Consider the following 17,910-nt stretch of genomic DNA (forward strand, 5'->3'; position numbering starts at 1 on the left):
AATGTAGACGTTCAATACCAAACAACAAGCCCCAATTTTTGACCAAACCTCTTAAGAAACCTTTAAAACTCAAACCAGACAGACACAATCAAATCAAAGAAGTGTCGGATATGAAGTATCGATCATAGCGATCATACAAACCGGGAAACCTCTAAAACGCAACGCACTGGATAAAGATGTTTAGGTAAGGTCATCCTCCTCCAGCTCCTTGGCCTTGAGCTTCTCCTTCACCCTCAACAACATGGTTGTCTTCCATGAATCCTGCATTGATACCAGTTCCATGATCAAGAACCAGACATAGTTAAAAAGATTATCACATTCAATAGTACGTGGTTTACTGCCTTTACCAGCGGAGTCATGCTATCAAATTCCTTGACAACGTCTGTGAACTTTGCGATGTCTTCTTCATCGATAGCAGAAGCAAGGTCCTATTCATGTGAATAAATGTACAAAACTTATCATACTTCATGTAAGCTACTCCACTATCTCTCTTTTTTATAAAAAAAACAATGTTTAAACTTTACCGCTAAAAACTTGCATTCCCGTGTTCCTGAAAAAGTCGGATCCAGATCCTGCAAGGAAAGCAGAAGTTAGAAAACATGTCATAGTTACTCAACAGAATGCTGATGTTACGGGTGTTTGCTGTGGAAGAAGAAAAACCTGATATTTCTCCAGCGCATTAGTGATGGAAACAACATCGGCTTTGCATAAGTGACACATGCCAGCAGTGAGAAGATAGCCCTTGACCGAATACTTAAGCAAGTTATTGTTAAGTGAATGGCGTGCTATTTCTTCATAAATCGTGATTGCCTTCTCATATCTATCAAAGATACAACAAGCACATTATCAATCAATCCGTCCCAAAGTAGAGAAAACGCAATAACTGCTGTTCATGCATATAGAACACCACGATTCCAAACAATGTCGAGTTTGTGGATTGACAATTCGATTTTAACAGGGTTTCGTCTGATTACTGTAAGCACTTCAATACCAAGGATAAGAAAGCAAAGAAAAATAGCGTGAGGTGCCAAAATCTTACTGCTCCAGCTGGGCAGCATATTGTGCAACCTTTAGATTGCACTGGTTTGCAGAAGTGGTCACTTCTTCATTTTGAAAGAATTCAGCTGCCTTTTCAAAGTAAGCAATAGCCTGCTCTAACTTCTGATCAGATTCATAATACTCAGCAATTTCCTGTCAAAAGTAAAACAAAAAAAACCGTTAATGTACCTATTAGTACAACTACAGAAAGTCAGTACCAAGCTTACTATAGTGTATAAAAAAAGAAACAAAACATGCATAAGGAAACAGGAACCATGGAGGAAATACTGAACAAGTGCCCCAACAAAAGTATCTTCTCAGTATCCTTACTAAAAGTGTACATATCTTATTAATGCTCAAAAGAGACACATGATACCTTGTAATATCTTGCAGCCATGTTGAGTCTCCCTATCTCACAAAATATATTCACTGCTCGTTCTAGGCAAGATGCAGCCTCTGCATATAAAGGTCATGGTAATATTAGGACGCATGATAATCACTCGTGTATTACAGAGATGTCAAAATTACAAAAGTGGCTTTATACATACCATTTGTGTCAACTTTCTTGTAGCATTTAGCAGCCTCAGCATAAGCGTTAGCAGCATCGTGTTTGCTGTCTGACTGTAGATGCAGATCAATGTTATTAAATAATCCACACATTCTTTCAGTTATCACATATGTGTTGCCAAAGAATTTACCTTTAAGTGACAGTCAGCAAGTTTTAGATAAGCTTTTCCAGCTTGATCCCCTGAAAAAAAAAAACAAATCACATATCAAACACATACGCAAGGATAATTGAACATTCATTAGAAGGAAAAAAACATGATTCCTATATATTAAAAACTCAACCAAACAGAACAATCTGAAGATTGAATATCGAATGTTCAATTCTCATATGCAATTACCAATTACAAATTTCTCACAGATCATAATAGACCTAATATAAACCTAGATACTAACTCTTATCTCTCACATGACAATATAGACGAATCAACGCAACTGATAAAACCTAAGATCAAACGTCCTCAATTTTTCAACTTTTCTTCCTCATCATCCATAAACAAAACAAAACCCACGACACCAATTCAGATGAAAACAATAATCAAACAGAAATTGGAAATTACATGATTTGGCGAGTTTATAGGAATTAGCAGCTTTTTCGAGCAGATCAGCAGCATCCTCATACTTAGATCCAAATATTCCCCATCCGTTGAGCTTCTTCTCAGCTTTCTTCTCGAATTCCTCCGCTCTCACCAAATGATCTCCCATTCTTTGTTTTGTTTCCTCACCAAACTCTTGACTCGGAAAAAATTCACTCCGGTTCACCTCCGATCGTGTACTCCTTTACCTCTCCAGACTCCGATTGGTTTCTTATTTCTTCCTCGAGAGAGAGATTGCTTTGATGGATTCGCTGCGGCAGCGATTAGAGAGATATGAGAATCGATCGAGAGCGAAAAATCAGACACGCTTCGGTAGGGGAAAAAAGATTTTTCAACCGATTCAGATGAGCCGAAATCGGCTTTCAAATATGGGCTTTGTTTTTTTTAAACCCCAATTAGCCCAATCGGTTGTTTATCTAATTACGGTTAGTAACGTTGTTTAGCTCGAAGGATTATAATAACAGCTGATGTTAGGATTTTAATTATTTATATAGAAATAGAGCGCATTGTATTTTATTTTGGTGCGTTAAATTGGAAATATACAGAAACCTTCCATGCAAAAAAGAGTTAACTGAACATGTATAATATAATAAGTTGGAAAATATATAAAACGTTTTTTTTTTTTTTTTGTATACTTTCTACTTAATGAACCAGATGCAATCATGTATTCTGTTTACTTACGAAATTAAAAACAATGTCAAGTGAAACCAGACTAACAATAGCCATATTATAGAAACAACTTCGATAAAATATGAACTGACTAAACTTTGGTACTCTGCGTTACAGATCGGAGATCACATAAAATGATAGTAGAAAAAGAAAATTTAGTAGTACTATTTTGTTTTTAGTGTATCACGTTTTGAATTCGACATTCGTTGTCCTTTCGTTTTCGTTCGATGAAAAGTGTCGAAGAGACTGTGTTCTAAAGTTTAATTATTATACGTGACGTGAGCCATCTTTGAGGCCGCCAATGATTATAGTGTAAATCATTATATCAACGAGACTTTTAAAAAACATTTGTTTTCGAGTACACTAGTATATACTTTAATTAAAAAATATATAATACTATATAAACTGAGAGAAAATGAGATCAGAAACGGTGGTTGATTGATGTGTTGGCCGCGGGGTGCATTCATACAGCTCATTCGCAGATAACTTCAGAAGAGAAGTTTGATTTGTTTGTTTAGACTTAACATTTGCTTTAGTTATTATTGTCAGTATGCCTCTGTTCTTAGCTATTGGATTCGTTCTCTTTCGATTTCGGTTTGTAACTTTTCTTCTAGTTGTTAGTTGTTTCCAGAGACTTATACTTTGTTCGCGGCTTAAACTCTCTCTTTTGGGCTTAAGACTCCGGGGATATCTCTGTTTACCGCCGGCTTATGTATTTCACAATGTAAACTTTCAAGCAATATCAATAACATTAAATGATAAAAAAAAATGAGACTAGAAACGATAAAAAACAGTTGTGGCCACTTATTTCGTCTAAATGCATTCTTTTTTTTTTTTGGCTCAACATCAACTATTTATTCACCAAATTAGAATATTAGACAGTTTCAACATCCACTAGTTGTTTTAACCAAATAGGCAAAATAGAGTACAAATGGGGAGAGTAATTCGTGGATAAAAGAGCTTCCCGAGCAACTCTGTCAGCTACTCTATTGCCGTCCCTTGGTGTGAATTGCACTCTCACTTCTTCAAAGTACTGGAGGGTTTGCCTTATGTCCTGAACAAGTGGCTCTAGTTGTGGCGATTTGTTGCCGTCATTGATCAAGGACACAAGTAGCTTAGAGTCTGATTCAAAGATTACCTTCTTGTAGCTCAGTCGAGCAAGTGATAGCACAACCCCTCTTAAAGCTTCGAACTCAACTTCCAGCATTGATCTGACTCGTAATAAAGTCTGCATACCCACCCAAACGACCTGACCCTTTTCATTCCGCACAACCCAACCAGTCCCGCAGTTTGTTTCTTGTTCTCTCCATGCTCCATCAATATTACATTTCAACCAGTTTTGCGGAGGGGGCTTCCATCGAATTGGTAATGTAGGAATGGTAATGTGTTGGGGTTCCGGTTGTTGTCGAGGTGGTATTCTTAGCCTCCATTCCTCTCCATCTTCTTTTGCCTTCAAAATGAGCTCTTGAGCTGTAAATTCCCTCTCTTGGAAGACCAGGTTGTTCCTGTTTTTCCATAGTCTCCAGAGGATCCATATCATTCCTGAGCTATTTGAGGTTCCCTGGGGGTGAAAGTCATTAATATTCATTACATAGTGGAGGTTTTGGTATAGGGAATCTGACCATTCACCCTCTGGGGGAGCATGGAAAGAAGAGAGAGCCCATGTTAATCTCGCAAAAGTCCATTGGAAGAGCAGATGATTGACAGTTTCTACACTGTTGGGACAACGACAGCATGAATCATCTCTCGCAAGGTGCCTGTGTGCCAGATTGCCCAAAACTGACAAGCAGTTGGACATACATTTCCAGAGAAAGTGACGAACTTTGGGAGGAACATCAGCTCTCCATAGTTACGTAAATAAAGGTGATAGGCTTGTTTGGAGAACCTCTTTTGTTGCAGATCCGCTAGTGATGATCTCTGACATAACCCAATAACCGGACTTAACTGAGTAGTGACCTGATCGACTATAGTCCCATGCGAATTTGTCCTTTGTAGATCTTCCTCCTGGTTTTAAAGATAAGACTTGTCGTGCATCTTCCTCGGATAAAATAGTAGAGATGAGATTATGCTTCCATTCTCTTCCACAACCGTCTAGCAGATCACTAACAACTTGAAGATCAGAGACAGTCTGTTCTAGCCCTTGGGGAACGTGTCTGAGAGTTTGGATTGGCTTAGCCGGTTGTGAACCTACCCAACCATGAAGCCAGATATTAAGAGACGTACCATCACCAATTATAGCACGTACTCCTTGCCTTATCATTCTTTGAGCTTCATGAATGCTTCTCCATGCATAAGATGGACGAGAGCCTAAGGGAGCATTTAGGGGATCCGACTTCCTGAAGTAGCGACTTTTGTAGATTTTTGCCATTAGAGAGTCCGGTTTGGTGATCATCCTCCATAGTTGTTTCCCCAACAGCACAATATTAAAATTTTCAATATCTTTAAACCCTAGACCTCCTTCTGATTTCGGTTTGCTCAAATGCTCCCAAGCTTTCCAATGCAAACCTCTTCCTTCATTCTTGTTCTTCCACCAGAACTCTGCCATGATTGAAACCAGCTGCTGACAAGTGGCCTTGGGAAGTTTAAAACACGCCATTGTGTATGTCGGTAGAGCGAGAGTGATCAACAGGTCAATTAAACCCAATGTGTACTCCACCACGATCTAGTGGTGTCGTTGTAACACTTCAGGATCGAATCCACAGAGACCAAGCAATTGCACTATGAAATTATGAAGATTAAATATAGCTAAGACAAAAGAGGAAGTTTTGTAAAACAAGTAATCTTAACAAAAACGGAAAGTAAATAAGTTGTTTTCAAACAAAAAGGAAATATTGGGCACAGGAAATCTATGGGGAATATAATCTCGGACTAAGGTGGAAGATGGGGATGCATTAAACATCGTTCTAGAACTCAAATCACAGTTGTAAAGCTAACCTACTTTCGCAGCGTTAACTATCTATGCAATGAATTCACTAAACCCTAAACTGTCGTTTGGACATAGCAAACCAAGCAAGCAATAAAGGTTCAAGTTTGATTTTGTTCACAAGGTGCCTTAACTTCAACTTTCGTTGGCTAAGGATCACCTTGCTCACCTATGTTCTTTTCAAGCAACTCAACAACACTTTTGATGCCTAGATGAATTAAACCTAAGTTCTTAATCTAGGTGATCAATCTAGCTTAAGCATTAAGAACAACAATAGATGAAGAACAATAAGATCAATCCCAAATCTAACAACCTAAGTTTAGAGAATCATAAACCCCTTTGAAACCCGAAACCCAATAGATAAACTACTCAGACATGGAGATAAAAGAACAGCAAATCAATGATGAAGAAAACATAATTGAATTGCAAAAGAATAGAAAATAGGGTTTAGAAATCTTCTCCAAAGTGTCAAGAAGGATTAGAGATCTTCTCCCCAACTCTCAATACAAAATAGTCTCAGAAAATAAATCTTATGTCTCTGGAGGCTGAGCCTCTAACTTAAATATCAAAATAAAATCCTAAAAGTCGGTTTAAAACGAAAAAGGAAAACTTGAGTCGGGTACGGGATCGGTCGATCTGAATGTGGATCAGCCGATCCTGGACGCTTTTTCTGTGTTTGCTCCATCTGCTTGCTAGTCCGATCAGTCTTCACCAAATTGGCTCCATATGCTTGTTTTCATCCCCAAAACACTCAGTTTCCTTCAAAAGCAACCTAAAACCTGTACAGACTCATAAAAGACTAAAAAAACTTTAAAAGCACACTTTGATTCAATAAAAGACTCAAAAAAAACCTTAAAACTATGGTTAAAACCTATAAAATACGGACACATCAGAGAGCAACCGCTTTGAGGAGAACCTCTTTACCACCAGGAGAGAGGAACCTGTTTTGCCAGCCATGTACTTTGAGGTGCAGTCTGTCTTGCAAAAAGTTGAGGATTTGTATCTTTGATCCATCAAAAGATTCCGGTAGACCGAGATATAGACCTTCCCCTCCTTCAGTGTCAATGCCCAGGTGTTGTTTAATAATGCTCCGCCTATCTTGAGGAACATTCTTACCAAAGTGGATACACGACTTCTCGTAGTTCACCCTTTGACTTGATGCTAAGCTATACTCCTCAATGATTCTGATGATTTGATTCAACTCTTCATCTTTTTCTTTGCAATAGAACATGCTATCATCTGCAAAGAGTATATGGGAGATTGGAGGAGCTTTCGATGTAACCTTCAGGCCCGTGATTTGACCCTTCTCTTCTGCCTTTTGAAGCATCTTCACCATAATTTCAGTACAAATAACAAAGAGATACGGGGAGAGAGGGTATCCTTGTCTTAATCCTCTAGTTGGGGTGATTTCACCATACGCTGCACCATTGATTAAGATTTGGTATCGAACTGACTTAACACATGCCATTACCAATTTAATCCATTCATCCGCATAACCCAGAACTTTCATCGCTTGCTCCAAAAAAACCCATTCAACCCGATCAAAGGCTTTGGATATGTCTGTTTTTATGGCGATAAATTCCTCAGAGCATTTGTTGTTGGAGTTGAGTGCATGAAGCAGTTTGTGGGCAATCAGAATATTGTCACTTATAAGCCTACCCTCTACAAATGATGCTTGGATTTCTGAAATCACACTGGGTAGCGTTCTCTTCAGCCTAGATGCTAGCAGCTTCCCTATGATCTTGTAAACAACGTTACAAAGACTGATAGGTCTGAAATCTGTCACTTTCTCTGCTTTAATTGTTTTGGGGATGAGACATACATTAGTAAGGGTCATCCCCTCCTCAATGCAACCTGAATTGAAGAAAGATTTCACCATGTCGATGATATGAGTACCCAGGCTGTCCCAGAATTGCTGATAAAAGAATCCGTTCATACCGTCTGGGCCAGGGCACTTGTGGGGGTTAATGCTGAAAGCAGCTTGCTTCACTTCTTCATCAGAGACTGGTTCCAGCAGCTTCCCATTTATAAAGTCATTGACTATAGGACTTATTTCATCAAATTCTTGTAGTTTATAGCCCACATCCTCTGACGAGAATAGTTTCTTGAAATAAGCCTCCGCCACTTTTCCCATTTGAGCATCTGATGTCCACTCTTTGCCTTCCTCATCAAACAGTTTGTGAATTCGGTTTTGGGCTCTTCCGTTCTTTGTTGCGGCATGGAAGAACTTAGTGTTCTTGTCTCCATTTTGGAGCCAAGTGAATCTGCATTTATCTTGCCAGAATTGCTCCTCTTTGATATACTCTTGATTTATCTCCTTTTTTAGTCTTGAAAGATCCTTCTTATCAAAGGGGGTTTGGCGAGTTGCAGCATCCAGCTTGATTTGGAGGTCTTGGAGTCTCGGAGCCGAGCTAGGTTTGTTGATTCTTTTCCAACGAGAGATCTCCTTACGACAGTTTGCAATATGCTCCATAAGAGGGGTTTCGCACTCAGTAGATTTATTTTTCCAAAAATCAGTAACCAACCCCAAGAAGCCTTCCCTTTGCACCCACCTTTTGTCATATCTGAAATGAGCTCGACGGATCTCTCCACCATCTATCAAGATATTTAAAAGCGGACTATGATCTGAGCAAATCTTGCGAAGGTAGGTTGCTTGTGCTTGCGGGAATATCTCCATCCATTCCTGATTGGCGACAGTCATATCTAGTCTGCACTGAACAAGCTCATCATTACGATTACCGTACCAAGAGAATTTGTATCCTAAGTGCTTCACCTCCCAGAGTCCACAAGAATGAAGCATTTGCCTAAACTCCCTGCAGCTGGCATCTGATCTCCTTGCTCCTCCAATTTTCTCCTGCGGGTTGACTAATTCATTGAAGTCCCCGGTTAGCAGCCATGAACCCTCTCTACCCATGCCTACTCTTGTGAGCCTCTCCCAGAATAAGCCTCTTTCACTTTGAACAGGGTCTCCATAGATACAAGTAAGAAAGAATTCCTTATCTTGCCATTGAACCAGAGCATCAATTAATCTTTTGTCGGACTGAAGCACCTAAATCTTGACCGAATCCTTCCACATTAATGCTAGTAACCGAGATGACCTACAACATTCTCTAAATAACTTCTTTTCTTTTTTGTCTCACAGAAGAATGTTATTTCAGGAAAATACCGACCATGTATTTCTCGTAAATGTCGAACTGTAGGGGTATTCCCCACCCCTTGACAATTCCAATTCAGAATCCTCATAATTGGTTCGAAGGATTGGAATTAACCATCAAAAATATGATGGACTGTAGGGTCTAGATGCATTCTTAAGAGGTTCAAGTCGCACATTGATCGGAGTTACCAATTATATTTATTTCGTATTTGTTCTATAGTTCTATGGTTTTGTTTATTAAATAAGAAAATTTTAGGTGTAGTTTTCTTATTTTAGTGTTATGGTTATAGTTTATACGTTTTTCAAAAACGTGACGGAAGACCATTTTTGGTGATCCTTTCACTGACATATTTTATATAATAAAAGTAAGATTCTTTTTAGACAAATTCTAAAATGTTGCTATGTGTCATTTTCTTCTTGAGATATATATCATTTTCTCTTTAATATTTTAAGTGTATTTTTCAATTAATTTTATATGACATACATTATATTATTTATATTTAAGACAATATATAAATTTGCTATTATACATTATAATATGTTCAATTTATTCTTTTATTTGTGTAGCATATTATCCAAAATGATGATTTTCTCTTTTATTTATAAACTTTAATAAAAATAATTAACATGATATGATTATTACATTATTTAGCAATTTGATTCTAATTAAAACAAACTAAAGTATATTTAAATATATACAATTTATAAATATTTAATATATATATGAGAGAAATAACTAAAGTATATGTCTTTTAAAGAAAGAAAAGAATATATATATATATATATATATAATTTGTTTAGATTGCAACTCATATCATATATATTATTAGTTATAGTAACTATTTATATTTGAAAAAATAATAAATGAATTTATTTATGAACCTTCTCACATATTTTATTAAATATCATATTCTATCACATATATTGTAACTCTCATATATTAATTTTACTTGGTTGAAATTTCTATCATATATTTTTAGTTATATTAACTAAAAAAATTAATACTTAAAACAACTAATAAACGTATTTTTGGTGAACCTTCTCACATATTTTAGTAAATTTCATATTCTATCACATATTTTGTAACTCTCATATTAATAATAATATCCATCTTGAAGATTTTAAAAAATATGATATTAATTTCAAGATATAAAACAATATGAGATTTTATTTATTATTTATTATAATCATATCACAATTTATTATATATGTATTAATTCTTTAAAATGTAACTGCCATAATGTTTGCCAGGAAAAAAAGACTTATTGATGTCAAAAAAATAACCCCTCAACATTTTAATACACTTTAATGTATTAATTGCAATACAATTTATGTTTTATTGAACAATATATTTTGTAAGTAAATATATTACTAATGAGGCATCATTTATCAATATTGTATATAATTACCATAACATTGTAATTTTCAATAATTTTTAATGATTCAAGAATAAAATATTTTTTTTTAGAATTTTAAAACAAAGGAAACATTTATTCTTAAATAATTTCAAGATATTAAACAATAATTAAATTTTGTTTTTCTTTAATAATAATAATTATCACAATTTATTGCATATTAATTCTTTAAAATGCAACTCCCATGATGTTTGACAAAAAAAAATTAAAAAAACTTTCAGCATCTTAATACACTTTAATGTATTAATTCCATACAATTTATGTTTTACAAAAAGTAAGAAAAAAAAAACACAAAGAAAATCTATGGCATATTTACTCTTTGAAATGTAACCATAGATAGCTCCAATGATGTTTGACAAAAATAAAACTAAAAAAAACTAAAAACCTCAAATTTCTCTATAAATAGGATGACAAATTCTTCATCATATTCTACCTCTCACATAAATTTATAAATTTTGTAATATCACTGTTTGTTTAACTAAAATATCTTATATATTTTTTTTATTTATGTGACTTTTGTAGGTTTAGAAACAAATATGTATATTAAAAATTTTAGACATCTGTGAAAAGGCTAGATGAAAAAAGTCTAAAGCACATGATACATTCTCACTTTTAGAAGAGACACAAAGTATTTTGTATCTTTTTTACCATTCGTTTCTTCTTTTTGTTCAATGTCTTGAAATTAGTAAATATTTTTTAGAATGCTTACTTTATTTCTTTTGATCCATTTAATAAAATTTTAATATAAAAATTATAAATTCTAAATAATAATTTATAAAATTTAATAGATTTTCAGTTTCCAATTACTCTATCAATATTGTATTTTATTTCTTCTGATCTATTTGATAAATTTTTAATATAAAAATCTTAAATTCTAGATAATAATTCATAAAATTTAATAGATTTTTAGTTTACAGTTAATATATCTTAATTACAATATTAATATTAATATCGAATGTATTTTAAAATAACTAACATATTTTATTATTTTTATTTTACTCACACATTGCGTGGGACTTTTGTAGGAAATAAATAAATTAGACCAGCCTGTTAGGTTTCCGGATGGTCAAATATCACTTTCCATTATTAACCCGTGTGGGCTATATAAAGCCGTTTCCTCGCACAACAACCCAAAAAAATAAAGAGGCTTCTTCTTCCCGCCGGCAAAGTTTTTTAAGTTTCTCCGGCGGTTGGTTAGTTAAAAAAAAGAATGTCACCACAGATCGAAACTCACCTTTTGCCTAAGCAAGAAGAGCCTTCGTCTGAGAAGCATGGATCATCAACCTCAGGCATCGTTTTCAACTTGTCGACGAGCATAATCGGAACCGGAATAATGTCAATGCCGGCGGCGTTTAAGGTTCTCGGAATCATCCCAGCGTTTACGATAATCACGATCGTAGCTTGGCTTTCCATAATTTCTGCTGGCTTTCTCATGAAATCAACACTTGCCGGAGGATCAACTACATACGCCGGAGTTATGAAAGAGTCGTTTGGCAAAACAGGATCCGTCGCTGTACAGGTTGCTACGACGGTTGCCACTTTTGGTTGTATTATTGTAATCTCCATTATTATAGGTAAAGACTCATCTGGATCTATCTTTGGTGTAGAGGTTTAGTTCTGCTACTATTTGAGCTTAACAACAGATATGCTGAGTTTGGATTTGTGTGTGTGTGTGTGTCTACTCTCTCTCTCTCTCTCTCTCTCTCTCAGGAGATGTGCTTTCGGGTAATGAAAATGGAGGATCTGAGCATGTTGGAGTTTTGCAAGAATGGTTTGGTTCTTGCTGGTGGAACACGAGAATCTTCGCTTTGTTGTTTGTCTACTGCTTCGTCTTGCTTCCATTGGTCTTGTGCAGACGTGTTGGTAAAGTTTCTATGATTTAAAACCTAGAAGTTAATCGTGTTTATGAGATTGTTGATTGTTTTTTGTAAATGGGTTATGTAGAAAGACTAGCATTTAGTTCTGCGGTATCGTTTCTTCTTGCGGTTCTGTTTGTTGTCATTAGCTCCGTGCTGGCGATCTCGGCGTTAGTGAATGGGCAAACGAAGAACACAAGACTATTCCCAGAGTTGAACAATGGAGGATCGTTTTGGAAACTCTTTACGGCTTCCCCTGTTATAGTAACAGCCTTCACGTTTCATTTCAATGGTATGCCTCTTACACCGAATCGGTTATTGCTTCTCTGTTTTTTTTTATCCTGTTTCTGAGTTTGGTGTTGTGATGAATAATAATGCAGTTCATCCAATTGGATTCGAGCTCAAAGATCCATTACATGTGATCCCAGCAACTAAGTTCTCTGTCATCTTGTGCGCTGCAATCTACTTCGCCACTGGACTCTTCGGGTATCTTCTGTTTGGAGATGCAACCATGTCAGATGTTCTAGTGAACTTTGACCAGAGCTCTGGTTCTTCCATTGGTTCTCTTCTCAATGATGTTGTCAGACTCAGCTACGCGCTTCACCTCATGCTTGTCTTTCCTCTCATCAACTTCTCATTGAGAGCAAATCTCGATGAACTCTTGTTCCCCAAGAAGCCTTCCTTAGCAAATGACTCAATAAGATTCGTCGGACTCACTCTAGCTCTCCTGATTTGTTGTTTCTTCTCTGCAATCGCTGTGCCGGACATTTGGTACTTCTTTCAGTTCTTGGGATCAACCACCACTGTTTCAATAGGATTTATATTTCCAGCCGCCATGGTTCTAAGGTACATCAGCTCTGTCATCTTTACTATGTAACCTTTGTTAGATGAAGTTTCCTGCAAAATGCTTATTTAACTTGTTTTCTGATTTTGAAACGGCAGGAATGTACATGGTGTATCGACTTCAAGAGAGAAGCTCGTAGCTGCGATAATGCTTGTTCTTGCAGTTGCTACTAGCATTATTGCTATTTGGACAAATTTATACAGCCTTGCAGCAAACTAATCGTTGGAAAAAGTTTTGCAAACAGTCCCCTCTATGATCACTTCAAAGAAATCTGTAAAATCATTAGCTTTCCCTTTCTTTTGCTAGCATTTATGTTTATATCTTTTGTGAAATAGGTTTTGTCAGGAAATGCAATGTAATAGCTATAGGAAGTGCAATATTTGTTGCTACTTGAAGCAGGGAAAGATAAATTGTTACAATTCTTTAAAACTTATCTACTTGTATACCATTATGAATGAACAAAGAACATATGAATCAGACACTATTGAGTATTGAGAATTGAAGCTTAATGTATCTGAATCAGACTATGTATTCCTTTCATACAGAACAAAAAAAAAATGAAGAGTTCTATAAGATGGAAAAAAGAAAGACAAAATGATACAGTTCTTCAAAAGCTTACCACTATGGTCTATGGAGATACCTAGACTTATGATTCATCTTCGCCATTTCCACTGCTCGTCCAAATCTTGATGGTGCGGTCATGTGATACAGTAGCAATACACGAGCTATCTGGAGTGATATCGAGAGAGGCGACTTTTGACTCATGCCCTGCTAAGCTTTTAACGAGCGAGAAATCTCTTCCCGACCATATGTTGACATTCATGTCGTAGGAGGCAGTGGCCAGGAAGTGACCTGCTTGTGGTTCATACTTCACTTGAGACACAAGGTTAGAATGAGCTGCTATAGTGTACAATGACTCTCTCATCCTTAAATCCCATATACGGCATTGATTATCCTCACCACCAGATGCCAAGTGATAACCATTAGGAGAGAAGTACACTGAGAGTAGAGGTTTGGTTTTTCCTTGGAAGACAAGAATACTCCTACCAGTGCGGAGATCCCAAACCCGTGCGAGTGAATCAAGCCCACAAGAAGCTGCTAATGCTCCATCTTGTTGAAATGCAATTCCACAGACACCGTGACTGTGACCTTCTTGCAAGAGCAGCTCTGCACCTGTGTTTATATCCCACAATCTCCATGTTTTGTCAAAGCTGGTTGTTCCTAGGTATCTCCCTGATGGGTGGAAGGCAACGCGTGCAAGACGATCCAAATGACCTTCAAAAGTTTGTACTAGTGTTCCATCAGTTTTCCACAGCTTTGCAGTTCGATCAGCAGAAGCAGTTGCTAGACAGTCGTCATCCACAGGGGAGAACACTACATCAGTTGCACGTTCCTTATTGTCCTCCAAGACAGCAATCTTGTTTGTAACTTGACGCATCTCCCTCAAATTAGTAACCCCACTCAGAGAACATGTGGCAAGTATCTTTCCATCGCGAGAGAAGGAGCAGCCGGTAAGAGGACGATCATCTCCAAAGTTACTGCAATCCAGGACCATGTCTTTAGCATGCTTTAAAGCCCACTTAGACTCTTCATCCCTCAGCCGCTTTGCACGCTGGTTCCTGACAGCTGCTCTCTTGATAGAAAACTTGGCAATCTCTATTCTAGCCTCTCTAAGTTCCTTTGGACCCTCGGTAAAAAACGGGTATATAGATACTTGATCATCATACACTTGCTCTTTTGGAGCCGCATCTTCTTCTTCGACGTGCGTTTCAAGTAGTTTATCTACACTAAGGCTACCCATAAGGTTACTCAACCTAGATCTTCTCTCCATTCCTTGTTCTCCAAACAGAGTAATTGGCTTCCCAAGTCGTCTAAGGCGATCCCTAACAGCTTTGTCATTCGTTGGAACAGCAGTACGACGCATTACCAACAAATCTTGCATTGTGTTGGGATCCATGTTTTCCTTAAATCTCCAAATTAAAAGTCACCACCACCGAAATAGCAATCTAGATCGAAACCCCCCACCGAATTCCACGAATCTCGTTACTCTCTTCGGAGAAAACAAAACCCTCTTGGTGTTTTGTGATTAAGAATCAAACAAACAGAAAAAAGAATTGCTCTGAGAATAATAAGACGAAGTCGAAATCAATTCTTTGTTTATTTCTCGGTGGGTAATTGCTGCTCTTCTAATGAGCATGTACATACTTGTAGCAAAAGACTTAACATATATAAGAAAAGTAAATTCCCTATTCTCATTAGGATTAGAATAGATTAACTAAAATGGTAATAATAATTAAATAATTCCAAATCAAACACCAATTTCCTTTTTTCTTCTAGCCACGTGACCTCTTCTCCTCACAGATATATTTAAATAAGGAACCTAATGAATCAGGGAAAGATAAATTGTTAAATTCTTTAAAACTTATCTTCTTGCATTCCATTCATAACAAAGAACATATGAATCAGACATTATTGAGTATTGAGGATTGAAGCTTGATTTATCTGAATCAGACATCCGGAACAACAACAAAATGAAGGGTTCTATAAGATGGAAAAAAGGAAGACAAAATGATACAGTTCTTCTAAAGCTTAGCACTATGGTCTATGGAGATACCTAGACTTGTGATCCTTTTTTCAAAAGAATATCTTAGTTGGGAGACACAGTGAGGTTTTTATCATCTAGCTTCTCAAGTATGTTTGACTTGTATGTTGAAATGTCTGAATCTTCCAAGGAATCTGGAGTCGATTTGACAATAGAGAGTGCTCCATTAGAGTCCAGGAACTTGGCAGCTTCATCTGTAGTCAAGGAGAGTCAGATGCATTTGGGGAAATAAGCATGCTCAAGAGGACATTTAAAGGAGTGAGCAATCCAATGAATCGATGAAAATGCAGAAGTAGAAGAATCACAAAAGAACGTGTTTAACACAAGACTTGCCTGATTTAGAGAGAGCAGCAAGCGCCTTGAGAGCTTCTTTCCTTGTCTTGTCATCTTTAGCACTTCCCAACATATGTAGAAGCTCTTGAGCCCCACCCATCTCTACAACCTTCATTCTCCTTTCATCTTTATAAGACCAAACCAAATAATTACAATACATCAGCCAGAAACAAGTTCATCACTGGTGAGACCAAATAAGTATAGATTCAATCCTTTCTCTTTTCAGCAAACAATCACAATCAGAGAGTAATTCGAGTTAGAGAGAGGGCTTACCATCAATGGCAAAACGGGAAAGCCTAGAAGCTCCCATTCTCTTAAACAAGGGATCCTTCACATGTAAAAGCGATATTGATTGCTGAATCAAGTTATCACCTAAGACAGTAAGTGATAGTCAGTAAAGTATACATACAACAACGATTCACGATTAAAAAATGTAACAAAGCTGTTCCGAAATAGAGATTCACATACCCAAGTAAGGGAAAAACTGGTATCCAATATACGTAGCAGTCCCAGCAAAGAAAATTTTGAGACACCAGCCAATTTTCCTCTCAGCTTCTTCCTCCAATGTAAGGTCATCTACAAAATGGAGAAGCAAAGCCAAGAACATCAACAACAACACACAAATCTCAAGGTCTTTTTCTTTCTTCATTGTTGAGTGCAATTCCACACTCTCTTCTACACTTATGGATATTTCCCTCATCATTACGAATTTATCAAAACTATGGAGTAAAAAAGTTAAGAACATCAACACACCCATATCTAAAGACCCTTTACTTGCCTGTTGAGTCCAATTCACACTCTTCAGAAACCTCCTTTATGATCTAGTCTTTATCATTGTATCTAAAGCATTAAACTACAAATGCATCAAACAAAGCAACCACTTTGGACTTCAATTACAACTACTGAACCAAAAAAAAAGTTCATAAGCTCTCATCAAATGCATCAAACAAAACAACCAGTCTCTCATCTCATCACTAGTGTGAAGTCAATTACAACTCCTGAGCCAAAATCTCCTAAGATGTCAAAATCAAAATTACTACATTCTGGTCTTATTCTAGTGTAAAAATTAAGCCCACGAGTCGATCTCTTCACATACTATTACACTTGATTGAAGCATGGAGAGAAGGGAAAAGGAGGCACCTTTCTTGTTCACCGAGGAATAATTCCGAGATCGAGGATGATACGCGTTTCTTCCTCTGCGAAAATGCTGCAAAATTTGACTTCAGATTAGAGACGAATCGGTGACGACGACCCATTAAACCATTGATGACGAGAAAGGCACAGAAACGCTTAGAAATAGTAAAAGAGACAAATAATTTGGGGAAATTACATTAACTAGGTGAGCAGCAAGAATCCGCATGACTTGTCAATGCCCGAAACCTTCTTTGTCTTCTTCTGATTGTGTCTGTATCGTTGTTGCTCTCACTTATGTAACTCGAAAGCATCAGGTGTTTCATTGACGTCTTGACCATCTTCCATGAGCTTCTTCACTCTCTCTCGGGCCTCGGCGGTGCTAAAGGCTAGAAAGAAACAATTGGGCCTAAAGGAGCCTGTAACATATTTAATGGGCTTCTTTTATGCTTGCATATTGAAACTTTTATGGATCCATGTGTTAGTTTTTTTTTTCTATGATACGAGGTATTTGGTAAAGGAATTCATAATGATTGTTTAAAGACGTTCTGTCTTAAAATTAAGAACACAATGTAAGAGCAAATCCAACGGTGCAACTGGACAATCATTACTGAGAAAAAGAAAATATATATATTTTAATTATATAACAACATTTTAATTTTTTATTAAAATTTGACCACTACTAAAGAGACACATGTACATATAGGTAAAGAATTGGTTCTTAAATAAGCAATTTGAGTACTCTCCTACATTCTCTCTCTTATTTTTTAAATATTTTTTCTTTT

The 17,910-nt window shown here is 36.6% G+C and overlaps 4 protein-coding genes across 5 annotated transcripts; 1 reads left to right on the forward strand and 3 right to left on the reverse strand.

Annotated features, from left to right (window-relative positions):
- Window positions 11-2,551, reverse strand: LOC104781515 (alpha-soluble NSF attachment protein 2). The gene is made up of 9 exons (XM_010506213.2): window positions 2,163-2,551; window positions 1,737-1,786; window positions 1,587-1,659; window positions 1,415-1,494; window positions 1,040-1,191; window positions 661-820; window positions 525-572; window positions 348-428; window positions 11-261 (listed from the first exon to the last, which is right to left on the reverse strand). The coding sequence occupies exons 1-9, from the start codon at window positions 2,305-2,307 to the stop codon at window positions 181-183; spliced, it is 870 nt and encodes a 289-aa protein (XP_010504515.1). The 5' UTR covers window positions 2,308-2,551; the 3' UTR covers window positions 11-180.
- Window positions 11,488-13,360, forward strand: LOC104781517 (sodium-coupled neutral amino acid transporter 4-like). Its single transcript, XM_010506214.1, has 5 exons — window positions 11,488-11,933; window positions 12,070-12,222; window positions 12,304-12,507; window positions 12,596-13,061; window positions 13,158-13,360. The coding sequence occupies exons 1-5, from the start codon at window positions 11,570-11,572 to the stop codon at window positions 13,276-13,278; spliced, it is 1,308 nt and encodes a 435-aa protein (XP_010504516.1). The 5' UTR covers window positions 11,488-11,569; the 3' UTR covers window positions 13,279-13,360.
- On the reverse strand, window positions 13,653-15,016 carry LOC104784107 (U4/U6 small nuclear ribonucleoprotein PRP4-like protein). Its single transcript, XM_010509174.2, has one exon. It carries the CDS (start codon window positions 15,014-15,016, stop codon window positions 13,706-13,708), a length of 1,311 nt encoding a protein of 436 aa, XP_010507476.1. The 3' UTR covers window positions 13,653-13,705.
- Window positions 15,341-17,451, reverse strand: LOC104781518. Of its 2 annotated transcripts, XM_010506216.2 has the most exons (7): window positions 17,325-17,451; window positions 17,135-17,201; window positions 16,463-16,570; window positions 16,268-16,366; window positions 15,995-16,120; window positions 15,674-15,855; window positions 15,341-15,439 (listed from the first exon to the last, which is right to left on the reverse strand). In XM_010506216.2, the coding sequence occupies exons 1-6, from the start codon at window positions 17,352-17,354 to the stop codon at window positions 15,707-15,709; spliced, it is 579 nt and encodes a 192-aa protein (XP_010504518.1). In that variant the 5' UTR covers window positions 17,355-17,451; the 3' UTR covers window positions 15,341-15,439; window positions 15,674-15,706. The 2 variants fall into 2 exon arrangements, with proteins under 2 accessions (XP_010504518.1, XP_010504517.1); XM_010506215.2 differs by lacking the exon at window positions 15,341-15,439 and having other exon boundaries at window positions 15,471-15,855.

The sequence above is a fragment of the Camelina sativa genome, chromosome 4 (genome assembly GCF_000633955.1).
Source record: "Camelina sativa cultivar DH55 chromosome 4, Cs, whole genome shotgun sequence".
NCBI classification, from domain to species: Eukaryota; Viridiplantae; Streptophyta; class Magnoliopsida; order Brassicales; family Brassicaceae; genus Camelina; species Camelina sativa.

Coding starts and splice junctions, on each gene's coding strand:
- LOC104781515 (XM_010506213.2), bottom strand. CDS start 2,307: ATGGGAGATCATTTGGTGAGAGCGGAGGAATTCGAGAAGAAAGCTGAG. Junction 573..660: donor ATGCGCTGGAGAAATATCAG/GTTTTTCTTCTT, acceptor CTTTCCTTGCAG/GATCTGGATCCGACTTTTTC. Junction 262..347: donor TTGATAGCATGACTCCGCTG/GTAAAGGCAGTA, acceptor GTATCAATGCAG/GATTCATGGAAGACAACCAT.
- LOC104781517 (XM_010506214.1), top strand. CDS start 11,570: ATGTCACCACAGATCGAAACTCACCTTTTGCCTAAGCAAGAAGAGCCT. Junction 11,934..12,069: donor TGTAATCTCCATTATTATAG/GTAAAGACTCAT, acceptor TCTCTCTCTCAG/GAGATGTGCTTTCGGGTAAT. Junction 12,223..12,303: donor GGTCTTGTGCAGACGTGTTG/GTAAAGTTTCTA, acceptor TGGGTTATGTAG/AAAGACTAGCATTTAGTTCT.
- LOC104784107 (XM_010509174.2), bottom strand. CDS start 15,016: ATGGATCCCAACACAATGCAAGATTTGTTGGTAATGCGTCGTACTGCT.
- LOC104781518 (XM_010506216.2), bottom strand. CDS start 17,354: ATGCGGATTCTTGCTGCTCACCTAGTTAAT. Junction 17,202..17,324: donor TTGCTGCTCACCTAGTTAAT/GTAATTTCCCCA, acceptor CAAATTTTGCAG/CATTTTCGCAGAGGAAGAAA. Junction 16,571..17,134: donor TTCCTCGGTGAACAAGAAAG/GTGCCTCCTTTT, acceptor TCCATTTTGTAG/ATGACCTTACATTGGAGGAA.